Raw genomic sequence first — 27,857 nt, forward strand, 5'->3', positions numbered from 1 at the left:
TCTGAGGGATCAGGAGAGCTTCTACATAAGAATTTGAGGGGGATACAATTCAGCCCTTATACTTGGAATGTTAGTACTTAATATATTAAAGAGTTACATAATATTTTTTATTCTGTAGAACATTCTCTGTGAGGTGTTACAAAGAGATTAAATATGGTATACAGTAGATATTAAATTATAGGAAAGAAATTGACAAAGCTCCAGGAGTACAAGAATGAAAAGTAATGTTAATAGCTTATTTTTTACCAAACAGGTATTGTTACCTCTTTAAATTTTTTTCTCCTTTTCATAAAGTGTATGTCTTCTTTCAGTATTTCTGAAAATCATCTTTTTGATTAGCAAACTTCTATTTAATTTGTACTTATTTTTCTTTATTTCATGTATGAAGAAAGGTAGCTTCTTTCCATAGACATAAAGGTGTCAGTGACCATTTTTCTTCATTTATTTATTCATTTATTCCTTGCAGTGTTTATGGAACATACATAAAGTGCTAGGCATGTACATAGGTGCAACATTTTGCAATGAATTCTATTTCTGAACTCATTGGATTTATCTTCTATTATGGGAAATAGACACTGATATTATTAGTTCTATTATCTATTAAAATAATGTGAGGCAAGTGGTAAGATGACTTCTACCTCTTGATGTCCTTTTCCCACACAACTCCCTTGCCATCCTACAAGCTTATTTTTAGGCCTTTTGATATCCTGATTGTTTAATTGGATACATGTGCACCACAGCATTATCCCTTTGAAAAGAATATCATTGGATCTCTGCTTTGGTGAAAAGAGTGATGTTATTTTATTCTAATAAGTAAATATCTCATATCAAAAGTCAGTTTGCTTTTTTGATAGCTTCATCATTCTGTCAAAATAATCTCTCTCTTTTTACCTTTTGTAGTTGTTAAGCTATGTACCATTTTAAAAAGTAGAAGTTTTTCTTTATTTTGAGAAATCTTTAGAAAAATAAAATGTGGACACAATGAATAGAAAAACAAGGAAAATTATGAAATATCTGTTAAATTTCAAAGAAACAATGAGAATCACCACAACTAAGAAAGCTTACAAAGATTTCCCTAATTGCAAAGGACAAGAAGCATCAACTATAATGATACTGTCATTTATAGTATAATCAGTCAAGCAGTCCCCTTGCCTGGGGATTTGCTTCTTTTGGATATTATATATCATACATCTTTCTTTTTTTTATGGGTTGGATATGGTTTCAGTATGTCCCCAAATGGTTCATGTGTTGGAAATTTGGTCCCCAGTGTGGCAGTGTTCAACAGTTTGGAACCTTTAAATGGTAAAAGTAATGCAAAGTAAAAAAGAAATTTCAAAGCATTGTTAGGGATCTCCCTCCAAAGAGACCAAAATGGTTTGTTGGGACCATAGGTAGTTCCCTCAAAATTGGGTTGTTAACAAAAATGTGAGAAGGACCTGTGAATCTCTTGAATCACCATGTGATCATTCTCTCACATCTGCTACAAAGACCCTCACTAGAGGCCAAATCAATGAATCTGCCTCATCTTGGATTTTCAGCTTTCAAAAATGTGAGCTAACTAAACCACTTTACTTTATAAAGTACCCAGGCTCTGGTATTGTATTATTACAACAAAAAAGCTGATGGATGCGGTATTGAAACTTGCATTACAGTCATGATATTGTTTGTGATCAAATATAACTTTATAATTTCTGATGTGAAAATGCAACTCTTTACTCAACCAAACAACTTGATCTTCTCATTCAGGTTTATAAGAAAAGTCAGAGAGTCAAAGTAACAACTGCTTAAACATATCTCTTGACATCAATTTTCTTCTGGTTGAAGAACTTCTTTGCTGTGATTCCCATTGTTTCTATGGATAAAAACTTAGAAAAAGGACTAGTTTATATTTTCCTGTGAAAAAGAATTTCAAAGCAAGGAAGATACTGAGGTTCAGGGGTGAGAGTTGAAGAATATACCGTGGAAGGAAAGAAAAACAGATAACTTGTCTTCTAAGAATTTATTTAAATCTTAAGCATTTAATTTGAAAGTTGCAGTGGAACATGAGCAGTTTCAAAGCATGTACAGAAGTTTCTTGACAAATGAAGTGAAATCAGCTGTCAGGGTAACTGGATTGGCATATGTTCCTGAGCATCATAAAACTGAATGAAGTCTGCAACTTCCTCATCATGACATTATACCCAAATGTGGGAATGAGCCATGAAGGCTGACCAGAAGAGGATCTATCTTTTATGGATTTGCTATCAGGAAGGTTGACCAAACAGCCTTGAAAATAAGTATATTCCCCAGAAGTCACAAAAATTGAAAGATACAAACTTTTAGCCTGAAGTTCAATTTAGTCCTTACGTTTAGAACAGCTTTCTACAGAAAACAGCCAAAAACTGATCAAAATATATGAATCTGTCATTTTCAAATATTGAAAAACAGGCATTCTAGAACATTATCCTTAAGAAAAAAAGAGAAGTAAGCACCACAGTCTTCCCAGCTGTCTGGCACAGAACATCTGCTATTGCAGAACAGGGTGCATAGAGCCAAGGTAGAGTTGAAATTTGACCAGCTAAGGAGGCAGATTGGCTATTGTAGGCTACTGTTGTGACTAGAATTTGTAGGGCAGATAAAACAGGAACAGTTCAGATGAGAATTTTTAGAAATCTGTGTACCAGATTCTGGGAAATGTAAATGTGTGTTTGGAAAGTACTGATTTAAGCCAGTGATCTTAAGTCTTCATCATAAGAAGAAAATTAAACTCCAAGTTAGTAAAAGAAATGAAGCTGTTTCTTCAAATATTTATTAGTGGTCATCTGTATCTATACAGAGGCAGATATCAGAAGATTGCTCAGCTGATTCAGATGATTCTTTCTTCTTGTTGGGATGTTGGGTGTTATTTTGTGTGTTCTTCTGCATTGCTAGAATCTTTATAATGAGAATTATTTTTATAAAATCTTCTTTTAAAATCTAGTTTTAATGTTAATAATGCCATGTCTAGCTTACAGCTACTGCCTGGGGTTTTTCACACTAAGTACTTGTGAGATGAAGGAAAAATAAGAACATTCAGTTTAAGTTAAAAAATCACATATGGGTAGGTGATAATACTACAGCAGATCCATTCACAATAAGACTGTGTTAGATACTGCACAGTTCTGCCTGTCAATTAGCAAGCATTTAGTTAAATGCCTTATCACTCAAGGAAAACCTTTACAAACACATTTATAGCAGAAGTTTTAACTCCAGGAATTTAAATTCCCTCCCATTCTGTCTCCCCTTCCTTCATGTCTTCCTTCCTCCTATTTCCTTATCTCCCTCATCCCTCAAGGCATCCATGCAAAATAGGGAAGTTATATTCAGAGGTAGGGAATAATCATTCTGGCTTCATATTTTTCACCTACACTCCTTCATATGTATGTGTATTTGTGTTGTAGAACAAGCTGAACTGATTTATGGTGGGGAAAAGTGTTTATTTTGAAGGGCAAGAGCAGGGATTAAGAGGGAAGCACCATGTATGACTTTGGAGATGATGGTCATGCCCTAAGAATTTGAATTATACAGGTATATACATTGTCAAAACAGTGAACATACTTTAAGATACATAATTTATATAAATTTTACCTCAAAACAAAAATGTTGTCAACAAAAAAAAATGTTTAGAAAAATACTGTCAACAAGAATCTTTTTAATGCAAAAGAACAGAGTGCATTTTTTCACCATTAGCATAGACTATCTGAACATAGTGTAAAAGTAGTGTGTATACTGTGAAGTGTTTTTTGCTTGTTTGTTTATTTGTTTGTTTTTTGACCATTAATTCTATCAGAGTCTAGCTAGCTCACAGTCTCAGATAAATGTTTCAGGCTAAGATTAAAAGATTAATGCACTGTACCTTGTGCTTGCCTCAGTGAGTAGTACTTACTATACTCCTTTGAAGTTGTCTCTTCTAATTGACTCAGCCCCTGGTGAGGAAGAAGCATATCCCTACCCTCTGTCACATTGTTTTCCTGGAACAATAAATATTGAATAAGTGAATTAATAATGGGACTGTCTTAGTCCACATCTTGATATAACAAAGATTGTTCTCAACTCATCAAAACAATTCAATTTTTAAATTATTACTTGATAGCTGGAATTAACACAGACTAACAAAGATGAATTCTCTAATGTATTTTTACCATTTCAAGTTCTATATTCAGGGAAATTGCTTAAATTTATATCCAAATAGTAATGTGGCTTAAATTTCTGTCATTTGAGCACTGCTTGAGTTAGTGGCTGGGTTGTGGATCTGTAATTGCAAAGTACTTCAGGAGGAAATAATGAATATGCTACATGATTAAAAGTTGTTTGTGACATTCATAATAAAATATATTCTAAAATTCTCTTAGTGTGGTTTTAACTTCTCAGTATCTAAGTGAAATGTTGAAATGAGAGCACCTATTATTTAAAGATGATTATTTGTATTCAGTATGTTTATACAATAAAGAAATTAAGTATACTGCTAGGCACAATTTTAATCTGTTGGGAGGCATCCATGTAAAGTTTCTAGTAGAAATCCTAACAAAGGTCAAAAGTATATACTTATAAAATTCAATTTTTTTGAATTTTTTTTTTTTTTGGTCAGGAATCTGTCTGGTTAATGAAAACATCAACAGAAACATTTCTAATGGTAAAATATTCACTTAACATATTCTAATATATTTAAAGAGGGATAAACTTGTTACTCATAAATTACCCAGGTTAAATCACTTGGCTATGTTTAGCCATATATCAAATTTAGTTTTTGAAATTTGAAAGGTTGAACTCAGAGTGATACATTTCATTCTGTACTTTTTGTCCTAAAGGTTTTGTTTTGGTTTGGTTTTTTTCCCCCGTTTTTTTGTTATCTTTACTTTGAGCATTACCATAGAATTACAATGAAGGGATACTAGTTTATTTGCAAGCACAGTAATAGCTTATTTTTATAGTGTTTTGCAGTTTATGAAAAATCCATACTCATTTTATTAATAATATATAATAACTAACATTTATTAAATCATTCTGTGTGCCAGATATTATGTTCAGTTGCTTACATCATGTCATATAATTCTCACACTATCCTCATTTTATAGAAGAGGAAATTCGAGGTTTAGAGAAACAAAGTAATTGGTCTAGTGCTACAGACCTAGTTATTGGTTGAATTGGATTTGAACTCAGCCAGCTGATTCCAAACCCAGTTCTAACTACCACACTTCCACATTTTTATAAGATAGATATTAAAACTCGTACAAGAAATGTTTTTCTTGGCTCACTGTATGTACATTACTGGACTTCTGGAATTTGTCTTGGTTCCTAGCCTGAAGTTGCTTATAGTCTAGGAACTTGGCCTCTCAAACCATAGAAATGCCTTTCAACCCAAAGTCCAGAAGTTCAGAATCAGAATGTGCATATCAGGAAGATTCCTAAGTGGTGGATATGCACATTCAACTCTGAAAGGCTCAGAACAGTTTACACAGGTGGCATCATATCATTTGATTCTAAAATCTTTGTGCCAGATTGATTTTCTACTTCAGCTGCCCTACGCATTGTATAGATAATAACACTCTATGTATATTGGACCTGTTATATTTGATAGAAACCTCTGAATTCTTTCAGTGTTCAATATTACCTTTTTGAGAACTGTTGTAGGGTGTTTCTCTTTAAAATTATATTGTATATCAAATACAATTTGAAATAACATCAAATATTTTAAATTATATTGTATGTCAAGATGTGAGATTAATTAACCATAGATTTTATTTGGCTATTATAACTTTATATTACATCTTTTCTTAGCTGAAATGTACTAAGTTGTTGAAAATGGCATGACTGATGAATAAGTTTGACCCATTGTTGTTTGTTAAAGGATACTAACTAGATTATGAAATATAGAAGTAAAAAGGTGATGTCACACCCCACCCCATTCTTTCCAGTCTGCCTAATGCCGCTTTCCTAACATTGGATTTGTCATTTTTTTAGATGTGGAAGTTATGTACTATGACTGGATTTCTCTTTGTTTACATGGCGCCCTTATGGACTAGCAGGGTCTGTGCTTTAAATATCTCCTAACAGTCCAAAGTTTAACCCAATATGTGCATTCACGTATTAACAAACACATGCTTTTTCAAAATTTCACATAGGGAACACTATTTTGTTACGCATGCACTACCACTAACATGATAGATATAATGTTGGACAACTCCTAACTTTTAAACTCCTTCCCAGATTAAGATAATAACTGATTTTGAGGATGGAAAGTGAATTCCAGTAAGTTTATGCATTAACTTTTAGTTTTTATCTTACTACATAAAAATACCTGTAGTTTACATTTAATAACATTACTTGGGTTTTTTTTTTTTTTTGGGGGGGGGGGTTTTCGCTGAAATGTGAATGGAAGTATTTATTTATATCAAGTAATATTGAATTGAATCATATTTTAAGATATAATCAAACTTTGATTTGATTGTCCTATATTCCAGAAATTAACTTAAAAAAAATGAGCTCAATAGCTGTGAAGATGAGGAACTGAAAAGATTTTCTGTTACCAAAGATTTGTCTTATGCTTCTGTCCTTATCTGCAACATCTTCCTTCTGAGAAATGACTTTTCTACTCTTAGAAAAGTCTGACCTATTCCCATAAACCTAAGTAATAACTGAATGTTAAAATTTAAAAGGATTCCTTGAAGTAAGACTTTCAAGGACACAAATGTATTATGTCAAGTAAGTACAAACTTTTAAAAGTTGAAAGTAAGATTTACTTTCCACTCCTAATATTATTAATCTTATTTTAATTATTGTAGCATCTAGACTTAATAACAAAAGTATTCACTTCTGTCTTGAAAATCAGTTGGCATTAATTAAAGAACAAATATTTTTCAGATTTTTTAAAGTGCATTTTATTTTTCAGCAAAGATGTCAAGGAAGTTAAGCTTACCTACTGACCTGAAACCTGATTTAGGTAAGTAAAATAAATATCTGAAGAAATTGAACTCTCTATTATAGAAAAAGGGAAGAGAAGATTTAAAACTATGATTGAGATTTTTCAATGGAAATAAAGTTTATAATGGCTATTTGAGAATTAAGCATCTTTTGGAACAGTCTTCAGAAAACTCTGCAAATTATAACACAATTATAGTACAAATTCAAGCTAATCTGGATAGTGTATTTCCTCATTCCCTCATACTTTGTATTAAAGAGAAAAAAACTAAAACAATAGTGTGCAATTTCAGGTTAATTTTTATTAAACATAATTATATTCTATTTGCCTTTATTGCATATGGCATTGTTTTGATTCGGGAATATGAATTTTTGTTGCATACAGCTCTCTGTTGGGAGGAGACAGTGATATATACAAGTAGAATGTTCTCAGTGTCTGGGAGGTAGCATGAAAGCAAAGATTTTGTGACATCACTTCTATTAGCTAGAACTGGATAGAGGTATTAATGATAAATTTAATCTGATTTTAGATATGCCAGAAAGATCATATTTGTGTACTTTTCTGGCATCTGAAGACTGAACTTAGCTGCTCAAAAATAACTGTAACCTTTGAGTTAAGATGATATTGGTGATAAAACTGTGCATAGTTGTCTAATAGAACATTTTAGACTTGAACAGGGGCACAGATCCTGATTCAACCATTTACTAGCTTTGTCATCATGGGCAAGCCATTTAACTTCTGTGTGCTTTACTTGTTTGTTAAATTGTGATGATAATACTTTTCAAGTATTATGACAGTAACTGACATGTTAAGCTGTACTTAATTTTAACATTTTTCATTTCTGTTCTGCTTACTTAAATTATTAAAATTAAGCATGCTATTCTATTTGTTTAGCTTCCCAATTGCTGAAATTGAAATCACAGACTCACAATACCTAACTTAATAGGAGAAAGTGGAAGTTGTAATTCATGAACTACTAAAAATTATGATGTGTTTTTGAACAGTTTTAGGTAGAAAATTAAATAACCAACTGATACCTACCAGGTGTAAATGTTATTCCTAGTCATTACATCCTCTCATATTGACTTAGCCTTAGTTTCTTTGGTAATTAATTGTGTAGATAACTCATGTAATAAAAGTATAATTATAGTTTATGATGTTATGTAGTCAAATTAATCCTTTAAATTCAAACACTATTCCTTTGGCCTATGAGTTAACATTTAAAGTTTAGGTTTTGTAAATTGCCTGTGTGATTTTAGTAAATATCAGTAAGAGTTTTTTCACAGATTAGTTTACATTGAAATTAATATTATCAGATTTTCTTGTATCATTATTTTCCATTGTTATCACTAGGTCACAGCTAAAACTATGTATCTAGTTACCTTTTATGTGTATGCTTTATTTAAGTACAAATATATTTATCATTAGAAAATAAACAAAATTTATATCATTATACTAAATCATAAGTAAATAAATATTTGGAATCAATATATGGCAAACTCATTTGATAATGAGCTATTTATTTATGGAGAGTTGTTTCATTAGATAGTTTATCAATTGTATGTTTGTATTTCAAAATACTTAAGGCTGGGTATTTTATAAAGAGGTTTATTTAGCTCAAGTTTCAGAGATTCAAGAGCATGGTACCAGTATCTTCTTGGCTCTGGTGTGGGCCTTCTGGTTATATCACAACATGTTAGATGGCATCATGGTAGAAGTGTGTGTGTGGAAAGAGAGATCATATGGTAAAGCAGGAAGCCAGACAGATTTGATGCAATACTTGTTCTTTTTGTTGTTGTTTTCTTTTTAGCTATACATGAATGCATTTTGACATATTATACATACATGGATTATAACTTCCCATTCTTGTGGTTGTGCATGATGTGGAGTTACACTGGTTGTGTATTCATATAAAAGCATTGGAAAGTTATGTCTGATTCATTCTACTATCTTTCCTATTTCAATCCTCCCTCCCTTCCCTCATTCCCCTTTGTCTAATCCAATGAACTTCTATTCTTTCCTCTCTCTGCCCCCTTATTGTGTGTAATGGGCCACAAATCAGAGAGAACATTGTACCTTTGTTTTGGGGGGGACTGGCTTATTTGACTTAGGATGATAGTCTCCAGTTTCATCCATTTACTGGCAAAATCCATAATTTCATTCTTCTTTATGGCTGAGTAATATTTCATTGTGTGTGTGTGTGTGTGTGTGTGTACACATCACATTTTATTTAACAATTCATCTTTTGAAGGGCACCTAGGTTGGTTCCAAAGCTTAGCTATTATGAATTGAGCTACTATAAACATTGATGTAGCTGTCACTATCATATGCTGATTTTAAGTCTTTTGGGTATATACCCAGAGTGGGATAACTGGGTCAAATGATGGTTCCATTTCAAGTTTTCTGAGAAATCTCCATACAGCTTTCCAGAGTTGTTGCACCAATTTATAATCCCACCAGCAATGTATGAGTGTGCCTTTTTTCCCCACATCCTCAGCAACATTTGTTGTTATTTATATTCTTGATAATCGCCATTCTGAGTGGAGTGAGATTGAATCTCATTGTAGGCTTTAGAGTGGCCACAGAGAAAGGAACTGAAGTTGAGGGAAGATTTATTTGTATAATTTTCAAATATTCCTGTCATTACAGATAAAACTAAGTAAAAGGAATATGCCTGATATTAAGTATATTTCAGATATCAGTTATGCATTTTGAAGAAAAATGCCTTAGATGAATGTTGATTACAGTTTATATGGCTTTCAAGAAAAATGGAAGCTAAATTTTTATTTATTAAAAGCACTCATATGGTGAGACTGAAAAAACATAATAGGCTCACCTCAGGGTACTTCTAAATATATTTTTCTAATATCTAGAAAATTGAAAAGACCTTCACTTTTCTGGTTCTACCAAATCATGAATTGTTAACAAAGGAAGAAACAGCATCTTGAGAACAGAAGGGGGTAAGAACTAAGCTTATAAAAGCAACCAGCGTGCCAGACATCACATTCAGAAATTCACTGGGATTCACCCAGCTCAGTTCTGAAAACTGTGGATTTACTTATTTATATTTTACATTTACACAAAAGGGAAATTTTACAAACATAAAAAGTAAATTATTTTCCTTTTGGTTTAAAGGAAATAATAGTAAATATGCCATAGTTTTGGTTTTTTGAAGGTTTAACTATTTGACCAAATTTATAACAGAAAAGTGTGATATTTTATAATAAGCAATCGCAACAATATTTTAAATCATTTCAGATGTAAAAGATAATTCCTTCAGCAGATCACGGAGTTCAAGTGTCACAAGCATAGACAAAGAATCCCGAGAAGCAATCTCTGCTCTTCATTTCTGTGAAACTTTTACTCGAAAGGCGGACTCGTCCCCTTCCCCAAGTCTGTGGGTTGGAACAACACTAGGAACAGTGCTTGTCATTGCACTGAACCTTCCCCCAGGAGCAGAGCAAAGACTTCTTCAGCCCGTGATTGTTTCTCCAAGTGGTATGTATGTTTTTAAGCTGCACTTAGAATTATAAGTATGATTTGCTATGATTTAATTAGAGCTTTTGCCCTACCTTATTGAATTGGTCTAAGAATTCTAAAATGTAAAGTAAATGAGGAGAGTGATAGTTTTATGTTTTTAATGAAGGAATACATGGAACAAGATTTCAAATACCAATGGAACAAGATTTCAAATACCATTATATAGCTGTTCTACATTTTTTAAAATTCTACAGCCATGTATTAAGTACATAATAAAATGAAAAAAAAATTGTCATTACAGTAAGATATTCCTAAAGCCTTAAAATTTTATTCTACAGGCAAAAGATACTATGTATTTGGAGAAGAAAACTGAACTTGGCTGTTTTTAATCTCTAAACATGAAATCTGAACTATGGCTTATTTTAAGTGCTTCTGCTTAGGAGAACAGGAGTACCATTAATAGGAGTGTCATGAGAAGAATGTAGTGGTTTGTTTAATGATGTCATTTGATTTTACATAGTGAGACACAATGGGAAGAAAGTCCAGTAAACATAGAAGTGTATTTCCAAGAGAAGCGAGGACAGGAGTTGAGACAGGTGTGGGACTGGCCACAGGGAAAGTAGCTACAAATTAGAAAAATATTCTTCAAAGAATTAGGAAAAAGTGACTTAATAACAGACTTTTTTTTTAAAAAAAATTGATCTTTGTATATTAAAAATTAGTTTTGGGTTTTATCAAATATGTCTATAGTTTATTATATCTAGAAATAACTGAGAAATCTGGTTTCTCTACTCATTTAATGATCACCCTAATAGAGACTACCATGACTTGCTGGTTTATGTATCTCATTTCTATAGCAGATTTTATAGTTCTTGGAATTTAGAATTAAAATGTAATTATTATTTTAATCTTCATCCAAACTGTATTTACACTGAATAAGTAATTTGATTTATTTATTCAATAAATATTTGAATATATAATGTACACATACTTGTAGATTGAAGAAAACAGTTTAGATAATATTGGCATTTCTACTAATCACTAGTAAATGACAAATATTTATGTAAGAACAAAAAAGTCTTGAAAGATGGAAATCAAAATGTTGACAGGAATTAACTGGTTCATCGAACTTAGGATAATTTTTACTTTTCTCTTTTTACTAATTTGTAGTTAATAAATTTTCTACAACAAACATATATCTGTTTCTGTTTCCAGTAAGCAAAAATGAAGGAGAGGGATTCAACATAGATCATTTACTATTAACTACACAAAAGTATTCAAAATATTCCCCGAATTGCAATAAAATCAAATTATTTATAAAGTTTCTTTGATACAAAATAATATGCATTTGCAAAAATAAAACTAAAAGTTTCTTTTTTTATATTTTTTATGTTTTTATTAGTGTGTTATAATTATACATAATAGTGGGGTTGGTTGTCACATATTTCTGTATGAACATAACATAATTTGCTCCCATTCATTCTCCATTACTTCCCTTTTGCTTTATTTTTAGTGATGCCGTTTTCAAAATATATTAGTGATGCTTATATCATCTGTATTAGAACTGTGAAAGAGCTATTTTTTAAGCAGATGGGTTTCCGTGATTATGAATCTAAAATTATCTACTTTGCCCCTTTTTTTTCCTTTTCTTTAAGAGGAAAGTCCATTACTCTGCTGTGAAATGTGCTAAACTCTCACCAACTATAGGACCATTCAAATGTTATTTAGGGCCATTTCTGGAAGATCTACGTACTAGAACCATGTGTGTGCTAAAAACAGCTCCCAAATTAACATGGATAATTCACCTAACCTCATTAAGGCTTTAAAGCTGGAAGAACTCTTGGGGTGAACAAGAGTAAAATAAGAGGTCTTGTGGGGGTAGGGAGTTAGCTTTAGAATATGCTTTTAGGTAATAGTGATTAAATCTATAAGAGTATAACTGCTGTTTCTCATATTTTTCTACCAACCTATTTAAAATAACCAGCTAAATTATCTACTTATCAAACCTAGACTGGAAGCTGTATTTACTAGATATAGCAAATAAAAATATAGAATGCCCAAATTTTAATTCCAAAAACAAATACCTTTTTAATATAAGTACATCCTGTATTTAGAAAGATACCTAGTATTAGGAACATACTTTATTAAAGTTTTTATTTATCTGAAATTCAAGTTTAACTTCCTGCTGGCAGCCCTACTGTAGAGCAAACATATATTTGTAAAAAAAAAAAAGAAAGAAAAAATATATTTTCTCCTAAGAAAAAATTTGAGAGAACCTCTCATTTTCTTTTATTCTTAGTCTCTTTCTCTTAAAATTGGTAGAAAATAATATATGGGAAAAAATTTTGCAGACTAGAAAATATTATGTTAATATAAAGTAATGATATATGAAAATCATTTTTTAAAAGTTAGAAAAATTAAATAAGTTCTACATCCTCCATCTATTGGACTTTTATGTTCATTTAATGTACTTAGAAATGAGCATAAAGCACATGTGTACATTTTTCAGGAGGATGCCACTAATTAAAGCAAATCAGTCAGTGTAACCCCAAAATCAAGACTATAAACTGACAAAAATAAAACTTTGAATGTATCTGATACTTACTGGTGAATAACTTAAAAAGGTATTATGATTTATATATAATGTTTAGAAATATATGGAATAATCATTTTCATTATTATTAGAAATGAAAGGGAAACCACATGTATACTTTTAAATTTTCTAGTAGCCACTTTTAAAAAAACTAAAAAAACAGGTAAAATTAATTTTAGTAACATTTATAAAGCCCAGTGTATCAAAAATACCATCATTTCAGCATATAATCTATATTTTTAAATTATTGAAATATTTTCTATTTTTTTTCTTTTGGTACTAAAGTCGTCGTGTCTAGCATCTATTTTATTCTCATTGCACAGCACAGTTATCTACCACAGTTTCGATAGTTCCAGTGTTCTGAAGCCATATGTGGCTAGTAGCTGCCATACTGACAACGTAGCTCTAGAAGCCATATACTATCAATATGTTCTCATATGCATTGGTAGTGCACTTACCTGAGTATAAAAAGGAGACCATAGTTCCAGATACTCAGCATACCATTGTTTATTAATCTATAGGTTAGATATATGTTTACAAAGTCTATCATGTTTAATTGTAAATTATCAGCAGCATTTATCTATCTGGGATATGTAGTATTGATATCTTTTTCCAAACTCACAAGTTCAAGCATAAATATAATGCTTGAAATTTGTATCCTATCAGTGACCCAGTGCATAATTTTAATGTAACATTCATTCAGCATACTCTTGAATGTCTACTTGGTGTCAGAGTTAGAATAAGCATATTTAATAAAATATTTCAATTATTTACTAAACTTATTAATTTTAGGTACTATATTGAGACTTAAAGGTGCAGTCCTGAGAATGGCATTTCTGGATACCACAGGCTGCTTATTGCCACCTGCATATGAACCCTGGAAAGAACATAATGTTCCTGAAGAAAAGGATGAAAAAGAAAAATTGAAAAAACGGCGACCTGTCTCAGTATCTCCCTCCTCTTCTCAGGAAATTAGTGAAAACCAATATGCAGTGATATGTTCTGAAAAGCAAGCAAAAGTAATCTCACTGCCAACCCAGAACTGTGCTTATAAGCAAAACATTACAGAAACCTCCTTTGTGCTTCGTGGAGATATTGTAGCATTGAATAACAGCATCTGCCTTGCATGTTTCTGTGCTAATGGCCATATTATGACTTTCAGGTAAGAAAGAGTTTTTAAAGACACATACAGTATTTCTTTCCCCAAATCATGTTTCAGAATTATATTTAGTTTAAAAGAAATGCTTTTTTATTTATAGTCTCATACACTGTTACTGTTTTCTTTCGGTTAATAGTGAACAAGTATAGGAGGAAAACAGATCATTCTTTATTCCCACTAAGGGTTATAAACTAAATCGTAAGATTTTACAAGTCCCTGCCATTTTTAACTTCTGTATTGCTCTTTTCACGACTTAAAACCTGCCGTATTTATTGTTAATAAGTTTTTAATTTTTTCAAGTTTGCCAAGTTTAAGGCCTCTGTTGGATGTGTATTACTTGCCTCTCACCAATATGCGGATAGCCAGAACATTCTGCTTCACCAACAATGGACAAGCATTATATCTTGTTTCACCTACAGAAATTCAGAGACTTACATATAGTCAAGAGACCTGTGAAAATCTTCAGGTAAATAACAAAAATTTTACTGTGATTTCTTCAGAGGTAAATTATTCTGTAAAGGCCCTTATGCTGTCTGTTCCTTTCTCTCATGGGAGTGTACAAATGAGCCTACTTGAGAAAGTTCAAAACCTTTTTATTAGACTTTCAGAGCACTACTTTGAAACACCTATGATAAAAGCATCTTTATACAGAGAATTCATCTTATTGATCCATATTTATCTTTTCAGGGATAGAAAAGAAATATGAAAAACTATATATATTTTATACCCATTGCCCACATGCACATATATCCTTTTTAAACAAGTAGTTCAGTGTGAAAATAATTATATATTTTAGGGCAAATTGTGTGATTCCTTTTTATATATTCTGTATACAGAAGGATATTTATACCTAAAAGAAAAGTATCCGTTTTTCTCTGAGTGATTTCACTGATCTCTTTATGAGAGGCTGTGAACAAATGCATTAAATAAGAAACTGTTTGGGGGTTTTTTTTTTTAGTATCAGTGTACCTTGTTAGCTTGCATATGTATTAGAAATAATTATTATAGTTCCATGTTCTAAAACAAAAGTCTTGAAATATTGAGTTAAAATATTTCTTGATATTTGAAATTTAGGGGAAACTACTATCTAATAGGACTTTATATAAATGCCTTTGTAATTAGCTGAATTTTACTCAAAAGGAAATTTGAGTTTGCTACTTACTATTTTTAGAATATGACTGAATTCAAGTTCACCCTTGAATATTAAATAAGTTATATGATTTAAAATATGTATTTAATGTCTTTGAGCTTCATCTTTAAAATTAGGATAAAAATAATATGTATCCAAGACAGTAGGTATGGATTATAGGAGATAATACACATAAAATACTTATCATACAGCCTGGTATAGAGTGTGCTTAATAAATGTTATATGATGTTTTTTTTTTCAGTATGTTTTGCTTATTGAGAACTTTATACTGAATGATATTATTGTAAACCTTGAGAGTAAAAGAAAATTATAGCTTACATTTTAGATTTAAATTCCCATTTACATTGGGTAAAAGTTGTTTTTCAAAGATTCCTAAGCTTTGAAGTAAAATTTTGCTTTTAATGAGAAGGGTAAACACTCAAGATTTTCCTTTTAGTGTTTTCTTTCACCAGTAAAACATTATTATATTAAGAAGTAATACAAACAATTGAGTACATTCTCAATTCATTTCAATCTGAGTTGTGGTATGAACTATACAAAATTCTAAACTTATTACTTTTCTGAGATAATTTATTTTCTCTTTTAGTCAGTTTTTTGTTTGTTTGTTTGTTTGTTTTTAATGAAAGTTAGTAGCAGCCATAGTAAACTTATGTGTTTAAGGAAATTATTTTAGGACTCTCTTCAAGGAATTTACAATAGAATTTTTGGATAATATTAACATTTTATTTACTTCTGAATTTTCAATAAGACTTGTTAAATGAAAACTTCTATGAATTTTATAAACACTATTTATTGGTTTCCTGAATGTCCTTTTATATTGTACATTCGTTTTACTTTACCCAAAAAGCATAAAAATAAATGCAGATGTTTGCCAATATTAATGGAGTTTCCTGCCTAGAGAGAGTAAACAGCCTTACTGAAACAATCTTGCCTGACACAATTCATGAAATGATAGTTTTCAACATCCTAGACATCTGGCAAGGAAGAAAAACAGTTCCTGAAAGACAGGAAACAAAGGTAGTATCCCTTTGTGTTAGTGCCTTCATGGAGTTTCTGGGATATGGCATGGAGAAAAGGTATTGAGGCAAAGCCTGACAGACTTCCCAATTTAAGGAGGCAGAACTAAGAGTTTGGGAATACCAAATAAGTTAGAGTGGAAAGAGCTGCAGACAGAGAGAACCCTGGAGATCTTCAGGGAGTGCTTTGGAGTCCTCCAGGAGTATTCAGTAGAGTACTGTTCAGTCACTGTACATGTGACTGAATTCTCTGACCTGGAAAAAACCACCTGAAAGGAATAAAGGATTAGCAGAAACCATGCCTGATCCCAGGTCCAGGAACAGGGCTTATTACCAATAGCCAGACTGGAAAAACTTACATGGGTATGTTATTTTCCTGAGTGCTTATTAACAAATTGCCACAAACTTAGTAGCCAAAAACAGTGGAAATTTATTTACTCACAAGTCTGGCCAGAAGTACGGTCAATTTCTCTGAGCCAAAGTCAAGGTGCTGGCAGGGCCTTACTACCTCCAGAGCCTCTAGAGGAAAATCCATCCTTGGCTTCTTATAGCTTCTATTAGCTACGGCTGTTCCTTGATTTATGGCCACATCTTTCCAATCTCTGCTTCTTTTCACTCTGCCTTCTTTTTTCTGTGTGTGTCACAGTTTTCTCTGTGTTTCCCTCTTAAAATGATACTTGTAATTGGATTTGCAACCCATCCAGATAATCAAGGATAAATTCCCCAGGACAAGTACTTTATCATATCTGTACAGACCCTTTTTCTGTACAAGGTAACACTTCTGGTTTCTAGGGATTAGAACCTGATATCTTTGAGTAGCCATTATTCATTCAGTGTTCCAGATCTGCCTAATAAATCATAAAAAGCAAGACCCAAAAGACTCAAAATTACTCCTAATATACCAGAGGGAAGCTGAAGAAAACTTAAGAGGAAAGCAAAAATATCCAGTACCCAACAAGGTAAAAAATCTCAAGATCTCTGATCCAGTTAGATTACCAAGTCTGCAAGGAGATAGAAAAACATGACTCACATGAGGATATTCACCGATATTCATCATAGACATAGATGTTAGAATCAGCACAGAAGAATGTTAAAACATGTATTTATAACTGTCTAGATATTTTTAAAACTTAGAAACATGGACGATACAAAAGACCAATGTCAAACTTCTGGAAATGAGAAACCAGTATTTGAGAGGAAAAATATGGCAAATGGCATTAACAGCAGATTAAACATGGCAGAAAAAATATTGGTGAACTTCAAAGCACAATAATAAAAAAAATAACTTGAGTATTTAAACATGGGGCAAATTTATAGCACTAAAAGGCCTACTTAATAAAAGGAGATCTCAAAGCAGTGACCTCAGTTTCCACTTTAAGAAACTGAAAAATCAAGAACTTAAGTACATAGATTAAAATAATATCCAATTGGAAATCAGTGAAACAGAAAATAGGAACAAAATTATCACTGAAATCATGATCTTTGAGAAGAACAACACAACAAAATTGATCTCAAGTGGGACTGATTACAAAGAAAATTTACTTATCAATAGTGGGAATAAGAAAAGTTTTATTACTATGTAGTCTATGAATATTACCTGAGTAATGGAATATGATGAACAACTTTATGTCAATACATTCAAAAACTTTGAGAAATGGACAAATTCCTTAAGACACAAATTATCAAAGTTCACTCAAGAAAAAATAATCTAATTAATACTGTATTTGTCAACTAAAGAAATAGAGATTAGTAACCTTGGACCAGGAAAATTCTAGGCCTACCTAAATAGCTTCACTGTTGAGCTCTTTCAACATTTCAGGAAGAAATAATGCCATTTCTACATAACTTCCAAAAATTAGTTTTAACACCAAATCTAGACAAGGTCATAACAAGAACACTACACTTAAATCAATATTTCTCACAAATATCAATGTGAAATTCTAAAAATGTTAGCAAATTCAACAATATTTCAAAAAGAAAATACATTACGAGCCAGTGAGGGTTTTTCCAGGAAAACAGCTGATTTAACATTCACAAATTCACCAATGTAATTCATCATATCAAAAAGTTAAAGAAAAAGAAAGAAAGAAAGCAATTGAAATAACCCAGCATTCAATCCTGACAAAAATCTCAGCATCCATGGAATAAAAAGAGATTTTGAGAACATCTAAGAAAAACCCACATCCAACATAATACTTAGTGATGAACTAAAATTACAAGGGGATGTTCACTCTCAGCACTGATATTCAATATTATATTTAAGGTTCTAATCTGAACATTTGGGCAAGTAACAGAAGGCAGGGTGTGAGGGTTGGAATATCCCCATTGGAAAGAAAAAGTGTAACTGTCTTTACTGATAGATGATGTGATCATCTAATTAAAAAATCTATTAAGATCTACCCAGAAAGCTGCTAGAATTGATAACTGAGTTTTACAGGAGTGCACAATGTGAGATCAGTTATATAAAAATGGTTTTATTTCTGTGTACTAGTAGTGAATATTTGAACATTATTGCTTAAAAGGCAATATTACTTTCAGTAACTACAAAAATGTGAAATGCTTAGAGATAAATTCAATGCATAATGTGAAAGACCTCCAGCTAAACTACAAATATTAATGAAAGAAAAATTTTAAAAACCTAATGGAAATATGCACCTCATTCATGGATTCTGACTCATGAACTCAATAAGAGGTTGATTCTTCTAGAATTGATCTATATTTTCAAGACAATCCAATCAGAATCCTAGTTGGATTTTTTTGTAAGAAATTTAAAAGTTTAACCTGAAATTCATATGTAAATGCAAGAGAAAAATAGGCAAGATAACTCAAAAAAGAAAAAATTGAATAGCTAATAACAGCCTTATTTTAAGAATTATTATAAAGCTGCAGTAATCCAAAGAACATGATATGGATATCAAGATAGACATATTAGGTCAAAGGATCAGAATGGACTATCCAGATATAAGCCTGTGTATGTGTGTGTATACTATATGGTCAACTAATTTTTGAAAAAGGCAGTGCAGTGGAAAAAGATTGCCTCTTCAATAAATGATTCTGAAACTATTGAATACTGAAATGCAAAAACAAAAATGAGCTTTCATTCATATCTCATACTATACACAAAAAATTTGCTCAAATGGCCTGTGGACCTACATGTATACCCCCAAATTATAAAATTTCTACAAGAAACACAAGAGAAAATATTTATTACCTTGGTTTAGGCAAAGATTTCTTAGCTACAACACCAAAAGCACTGTCTATAAATGAACAATTGGATAAATTCAACAAACTTTAAAATGCCTACTCTTCAGAAGACCCTTAGTTGAAATTAAAAGACAAGCCACAGACTACAATTTGGTTAAGCACGTATCTAGTAAAATCTTATATCTAGAATAGATAAGGTACTAAATCTAATCTCAACTGACAGCAAAGAAACAACCCAATTAAAAATATGGTCAAATTATTCAAAAAAACGTTTCACCACAAAAAAGATGCTCAGCATCATTCATCATTAGGGAACTGCAAATTATAATTCCATAGAAACACCATTAAATACTTGTTAAAAATGGTAAAATTTAAAAGAGTACCATGTCAAGTTTTAGGCAAAGATACAGAGGATATAGAATTCTCATACAGTAGTGGTAGAAATATAATACAGAACAACGACTTTGAAAAGTTGAACAATTTCTTAAAATGTTAAACTTTTGTAAACCAGACACCCAGTCATTCTAATCCTAGTTGTTCAGGGTTTGTTTGTTTGTATGTTTTCTAAACTGTTGATATAATCAACATTTATGAATCTCAGAATAATTATGCTGAGTGAAAGAAGCAAAGTAAAAGGGTACATATTGTGTATAAAACTCAAGAAAATGCAAATATATTGTGAAGAAAGCAGGTCAGCAGTTACTTGAGGATAGAAAATAGAGATGTGAGAAGAGTTTTCAAAAAGGACCATAAGTAAATTTGGATATGGCAGATATATTCATAATCTTGATTATAGTAGTGATTTCATGGGCATATACATAAGGTGGCTTTCCAAATTGTGCACTTTAAATATGTACAATTTTGTACTTCAATTTTGCTTCAAAAAACTCTTTAAAAAATAATAAATTGAGGAATTTTTATTATCATTGAAAGGCAATTAGCCAAAATACATGTTTATAGACTGAAATGCTTTAGTTTCTTTATGTAGCATTATTTTAATCATACTCTAAAGCAAAAACACAAAGCAGCTTACAATCTTATTTTTCCAAAGAGACTATTTTGATTCCTTAAATAAAACTTACCATAATCATAGAGATAAAGGGCTGGGGTTGTGGCTCAGTGGTAGAGTGCTTTCGTTGCACACGTGAAGCCCTGGGTTTGATCCTCAGCACCGTATTTAAAAAACAAACAAACAAACAAAAACATAGAAGTAAAACATAATTTAATTAAACAAGTAGTAAGTAACTTAGTAAGTACCTCAAGATAATGTTTATAAGTAAAACCTCAAGTACTCACTATAAAAAACTGATTCCAGTTGAACTATTAACTTTTCTTAAACGTATGATACTTTTGGAATGAAGTATATAGCTGCACTTATCTCTGGCATTCTTATTTTTTAGATTCAATAGTCTTACAACATAGGTTTTTCTTAAAATTATTAAAATTGATGTTATTTAGTGTATTAGAAAAAAGTGTACAATGATACTCAAAGCCCAAACTTTGATTCATTTATGAAATTAATCCTAAATTTTACTACCCAAGCTTGTTAGCTCACATATAAGAGAGGTAAGTTCCAAGAGTGAAAAATCAGATAAGTGTATTTGTTTCTGTGTATTTACATTTTAGATTAGTTTAAAAGTCCTAGATGTAGTTTACTATGCATAGACTTGGAAGATAGCCAAAGAAAATACAAGTTTATTTTAGATTTTACCAACATTTACTACTCATTAATAATTCTAAATAATAAAATTAATCACAGTTAAAAATCTTTATTTAAGTACATGGAAAGCGCATATTATTTAGTGTTTTCCCCAAATTCATACACTGTGGATAATGTAGCCTCATACATTTAATTTCAAACTTCATTTAAAGATATCTGATTTTAATGTTAACCTATTGAAAAATGACATGTATATTTTCTAAAAATTTATTTCTTACAAAAAAGAAATTCTTTCTGTAAAAAAGGATATTTTTGTATTTATGTCATTAATATCTGTTTTGGGCATCTATGTGTTTATTATCTTTAATCCTATTAATATTTCTGAGTGACAGGTATCATTTCCCTTTTGAAAATCAAAGAAACCTTTGTCTAAGAGACTGATTTGCCTAAGTTTCCTCTGCTAATAAAAGGCAAAGAATCCAACTCACATCTGTTTTCAAAGTTTATGTTCATTCTACATGGAATACAGTGACTCTCTACAATTGTAATTTTTTTCCCATGTATTTCCTACTCTACATTTATATAATTGCAAGCTCATTAAATACAAAATAAGTTAGGAAATATAAGTCATAATTTTAAAGTAAGGTTAAATAAATGTAAGCACATCTTTTACTATCACTATTTATAAATATCATATTACTCTTGGTTTAACATGTTAGACTCTCAAATAATAGTTGTATTGCCATTATTGTTGCTATAGTTATATCAGCACAATAGAATTAAATAATTTTTAAGACCAATAAAATCTGTAAAAGGATCTATCAAAAGTATAAATATAAATTAGGATCTGTAAAATACAATTTAAGAAGGTTGGAAATATGCCTAAAATTAATTTTATGTTGATAGAGTCTAACATAATTCCATGTGATAATAGGTTCAATATATCTGTGGTAGTTTTAACAAGTTTGAATTATTAAATTTATGATGTTTTTATTCCAATTCTGCTGTACTTTAAAAATCCAAAGGAAACAATTATTTTTTCCTTTTCGGATTTGGATTTTTTTTAGATATACATGACAGTAGAATATATTGACATATTATACAAACATGGAATGTATCTTATTCTAATTAGGATCCCATTCTTATGGTTGTACATGATGTGGTCATGTATTCATATATGAACATAGGAAAATTATGTCCAGTTGATTCTCCTGTCTTTCCTATTCGCATCGCCCCTCCATTCCCTTCATTCCCCTTAGGAGAATCCAATAAATTTCTATTCTACCCACCCCTACTTTATTGTGTGTTAGCATCCGCATATCAGAGAAAACATTTTGACTTTGGTTTTGGAGAGTTGGCTTTTTTGAATTAGCATAATTGTATCCAGTTTCATCCATTTATTGGCAAATACCATTATTTCATTCTACTTTATGGCTGAGTAATACTACATTGTGTACATATCCCACATTTTTTTTATCTGTTCATCTGTTGAAGGGCACCTAGGATGATTGCCCTTCCATAGCTTAGATGATGTGAGTTGAGCTGCGTCTAATTAGTATGCTAATTTTAAGTCCCTTGGGTATATACTGAGGAGTGGAATAATTGGGTCAATTATTGGGTCAAACAGTGGTTTCATTCCAAGTTTTCTGAGGGATCTCCATATTGCTTCCCAGGGTGGTTGCACCAATTTGCAGTCCCACCAGCAATGTATGAGGGTACCTTTTTCCCCACATCCTCATCAACATTTATTGTTACTTGTATTTTTTATAATTTCCATCCTGACTAGAGTAAGATTGAATCTCAGTGTGGTTTTAATTTGCATTTCTCTAATTGCTACACATAGTGAGCATTTTTTCATATATTTTTTGACTGTATTTCTTCTTCTGTGAAATGTCTGTTCAGTTCCAAAGGAAACAAAATTAAAATGGAAGGCCTTAAGTCCACTTAACTATTATAAATGAAACTTGTGCCATGTAGTATTAATAATTATCTCTTCCTATTTGCCATCTGGCTTGAGAGACAACATTAACATGAATATGTCTGAAAGTAAAACTTTTGTACATCCTATTTTAGCCTAGCCCTAAGGAAGTAACCATGAAAATTCATACTTTTACTCCAACTATAATGTAATACTAGAGTACAGCAAAACTCCTACCTGGAGCCATTGTGTGTGTACTTGGCCTTTATATAGTAACTGCTTCTCTTTAATAGAGAAAAATATAATCCCAAAACTCAATATATTTTTAATTTACTTTTATAGCTGCCTTATAAATAATGTTGTACCATCCATTTCTAATAGAAGCTCTTCTTCCTTCTTCATGTATTCTCAGCAAAATCAGTAGCATGTCAGCAATCTTTCCTTTCTCTAAACTGGCTTTTACCATTAATGTTCCCTGAAGAATATTGACAGTAATTTCAGGAAAATCTGACAATGTAAAAGGAACCCTTCTCATGTCCCTAACAGAATTGTATACAATTCCAGTTATATATTAGCATAATTATTTTCCTGTATTTGTTCATGAAAAAGGAAACTGATATATAAAAGTTACTGATTTTCTAACTCAGCTCAAGGTTGTAATTCTAATTCTATATTTTGTTATTATTACACTGAAATTCTTGACCTGCTAGTAGAAAGTATAATTCTTTCTAATGTAAGAAAGCCAAATTATAAATTCTCGATCTCGATAAGAATTACATGAAAATTTTGTCTTGAAGATTAAAATCTCCATTCAGTATAAGCAGAAATATCATCTTTGCCTGAAGGGCAAATAAGGTAATCCAGTAAAAGGAGCAAATAGCAGTTAGTCTTAGTAAATTGAATCTTAGAAACTTACTGTTGAATAATTCAGTATGTACTTTGATTGTTCGAAATATTCTGCTTAATTGTTTGTGAATCTGAAAAGTTAATGTTCTAAAGTTACATTGGAGAGTTTACAGTGATGCTTTTAATACAGTTTAGTTTCCCTGAAGCTTTAACAATTACATTTGTTTTGATTTTAAAGGAGATGTTGGGTGAACTCTTCACTCCTGTAGAAACACCTGAAGCACCAAACAGGGGATTCTTTAAAGGCTTGTTTGGAGGTGGTGCACAGTCCCTTGATAGAGAAGAACTATGTAAGTTGATTTATTTAATTTGGATGATATATCTTCATAGTACAGAAACATTCAAGTCATGTATTTTTTTACATGTGTAAAATTATGTTCACTCTTTCCCTCTTTGTCAGAATAATATATTCATATTTTTAAAGAGTAAATAAAATTATTTATTTATTTTATGTCCCAAATCTAGAAAATATGTTTCTCAGGGAACCAAAATCAGAATAGTTTCAAGTGGCTAAAAAGAAGTATTCACAAATTGCATGAATAATTTAAAGAGTATTTATTTACACTAAATGTGATCATCATTATTTTATTTCTGTGATTGCCTTTAGTTAATAACTGTGTCAGTCAGATTTTCATGTCTGTGTAAAATACCTGAGAAAAGCAACTTAAAAGGAGGAAAGATTTCTTTTATAAAAGCTCACAGTTTCAGAGGTTTCAGTCTATAATCGGTTATTTGGAGCCTGTGGTAAGGTTAATAACATCATGGTAGAGAGTGTGTGATATTGCAGAGCTCCTCACTGCATACAGCAGCTAACCAGAGAGAGAGGAGGGGCCAGGATCCCAATTTCCCGTTCAAAGGCACATCCCCAGTAATCCAACTTCCCTTCACTGTGATCTACCTCCTGAAGGTTCCACCAGCTCCTAACTGTGGCATGAGCTGGAACCAAACTTTTAACACAGGAGCCCTTGGGGGACACTTAAGATCCAGACTATAACAGCCAACCTCTGACTTCCAAAGACTTATATCTACCTCACAATGCAAAATGCTTTCAGGTCCCAAATTATCAACTATTCTGCATTACTCAAAACTCTAAGTCCAAAGTCTCCTCTGAGACTCAAGGGAAATTCTTAGCTATGAGCCCCTGTATAAATCAAAAAGAAAGTTACATATTTCCAAGATGCAACGACACAAGGGAAACAGTCCCATTTCAAAAGAAAAGAATAGAAAAATAGTAAGAATGGGACCAAAGCAAGACCAAAATCCAGCATGCAAAGCATAGCTCCATGCCTGGCATGCCATGGTGGCATGATGTGAGCTCTTAAAATGCTTGGGCAGCCCTGCTCCTATAGCCTTGCTGGCTGTAGCCACAAAGCCTTTCTCTTTTGCTGGCTCTACTTGCCTGTAGCTTCCCTCATTGGGTATTCCACCATTCCTAGCTTCTGTCACTTCCTTGGATCTCCATTGCAGCTTCAGCTTCTCTCTCACAGATTCACTCATTGCCCTGTCAAGGTATGCTTTCAGAAACTTATAACTGCCACACACACTGCCCGATTGCCCAGGGTTTAGTTTGGTTTAGTTTTTTGTTTGTTTGTGTGTGTTTGTTTTTGTGGGTTTGTTTTTTCTTTGTATGTTTGGTTTTTTTTTTTTTTCTTTTTTTAATCTCAGTAGAAACCTCCATGACTCCATAACTCTTGGATTCTACATGTCTGCAAAACAAGCATCAGTGGACAGTGCCAGGGTACGCCAGCAACTGGAGCAGAATCCAGGCCTATATGGACCAAGTCTACATTGGTCTCTGAGTCCCTAGACAGCTGAACACAGGCAAAAAAATTCACTAAGTGGTCTTGTGCTAGCAAATCTTATGCCCTCAGAGCTGTTTTCTCAAACAAAAGCCTTTGAACCTACAGTGAGTAGGGTCTTCCTTGTTCCTGAATTGCCTTCAAGGCATCTTTCCTTTTGTCTCAATGCACAGTACTTGGCTTCCTTTTAAAGTTTCTAATCTTTAATACCCTCACCCTCCTTGACCTTAAATTTAAACATATATTCTGGCCAAACTGCAAATTTTTTAATGCTTTTTGTTGTGCCCTGTGCTCCCAATTGTAATGTAAATTTGTCTAAAAGCAGCCAACATTATCTATGGCACTGACTGAATGCTGTGCTGCCTTGAAATTTTCTCTACCAGATTAAATAGTCTGTCGCCTTTAAACTCAGCCTCACTAGACTCAAGGCATGGACAAAATGTAGGGGAAAAAAAATTGCCAAAATATAACACAAGTGGCCTCTAATCCAATTCCCAAGAGTGTCCTCATTTCTATCACACACCTCATCAGTACGGCCTTTACTCTCTGCATTTCTGTCAGCATTCTGTTCTACCTAGGCCCCACCAATATCATCCATTAAGCTCCACTTCCAGCATTATAGACTTTCTCTAGCCCACTTCTTCAAACTTTTCCAAATTCTAGCAGGAAGTATAGTACCCATGAGAAAGCATGAGAATCCAGAGTGCTGAACCTATCCGGGAATACTCTGCTTATTTGAAATAGGAAGCTGAGATATGTAACTGTGTTAGGGCTTGCAGGATAGTCTCCCAGGCTGGCAAGGACAGGAACCCTGAAATAACTCTTCCTCTTTGCAAGGATCCCAAAGGGCTACAATTTAAGAGTAAGGGTGAATTGGGAACAAACTAGCCTTTGTCTACACAAACTTCAGCACAGCTTCAAATTATTTGAGTGACTTGCAAAACTTTAAGTGTTCATTAAGATTTTCCCAGACTGCTGGATTCCTCAGAACCTAGAAAATGGGTGAGGAAGGTGGGATGAGTTTCTTTGAAAGAGGTAACATATTCTAAATCTTTAAATATAGGTTTTTAAGTATATAGTCATATAGTCATAGATAACCAGGAACATTGAAAAGTAAAACAGAAAAAGCAGAATTAGGATTGTAGCACTTAAAATACTGAAATTTGCAGACACAAACTATGCAGTAATTATTCATGCATGTTGAATATCCCTTAACCGAAATGCTTGGTAGCAGAAGTGTTTCAATCCTTAGAATTTTGGAGTCTTTGAATTTTTGCATAGACTTTTACCAGTTTCAATCTGAAAATATGGAATGCTACAAAATCTGAAATTTTTTGAGCATCATGTTAGCTCTCAAAAAGTTTTGGATTCTGGACAGTTGGATTAGGGTTGGTCAACTTATATCATGTTCATGATGATAAATAAAAATTTCATAGATAGGGAAAAAAAACTAAAATGAAGTACTGGAACTAAAGATGAAAAAAACAAAATGGTGATCATTGAATAGGCATAAGTTGCAAATTAGACAACTTATGAAGAGGGAATTCATAACTTAAAGAAGAAACCATCCAAAATGTGTCACAAAAAAACAAAAACATGTAGAGTATAGAGGAGAGCCCCCAAAATAGAACTTGCAGTGAGTAAATCTAATACATATTTAAACCTCAAGAAGGAAATATAAAAAGAATCAATATGTAAAGACATGTCTAAATTTTTTTTTTAAATTGAGAAATGATGCTGATGCACAAATTTAAGAGGTCTAATGAATTTCAGTTGTTTTTTATAAACTCATCAACTAGATAGACTTATATAATACATTAAACATAAGAAGAAAAATCTTTAAACTGGATAGAGAAAAATGATGTGTCTTTTAACATGTTATAGACTGATACATGACTTAACAGATAATAAGGTGCTCTTTTATATGTTGATAGAAGATAATATTTAATCTATGATTCTATACACAAAGAAAATAGCCTTCAAGAATGAGACATTTTTAGGCAAATGAACAAGAAGTAAGACTTGCCACCACATG

General features: G+C 32.0%; 1 protein-coding gene across 5 annotated transcripts in view; it reads left to right on the top strand.

Annotated features, from left to right (window-relative positions):
- Stxbp5 (syntaxin binding protein 5) overlaps nt 1-27,857 on the top strand; it is a 161,942-nt gene that overhangs the window by 123,034 nt on the left and 11,051 nt on the right. For all 5 annotated transcript variants that reach the window (XM_015502085.2, XM_015502091.2, XM_048799555.1 and 2 more), the window contains 5 exons: nt 6,908-6,958; nt 10,196-10,435; nt 13,803-14,172; nt 14,470-14,635; nt 24,202-24,313. In XM_015502085.2, coding sequence (XP_015357571.1) covers nt 6,908-6,958; nt 10,196-10,435; nt 13,803-14,172; nt 14,470-14,635; nt 24,202-24,313 — 939 coding nt within the window. The remainder of the gene's footprint in view (nt 1-6,907; nt 6,959-10,195; nt 10,436-13,802; nt 14,173-14,469; nt 14,636-24,201; nt 24,314-27,857) is intronic.

This window comes from Marmota marmota, unplaced genomic scaffold (assembly GCF_001458135.2).
Source record: "Marmota marmota marmota unplaced genomic scaffold, marMar, whole genome shotgun sequence".
NCBI classification, from domain to species: domain Eukaryota; kingdom Metazoa; phylum Chordata; class Mammalia; order Rodentia; family Sciuridae; genus Marmota; species Marmota marmota.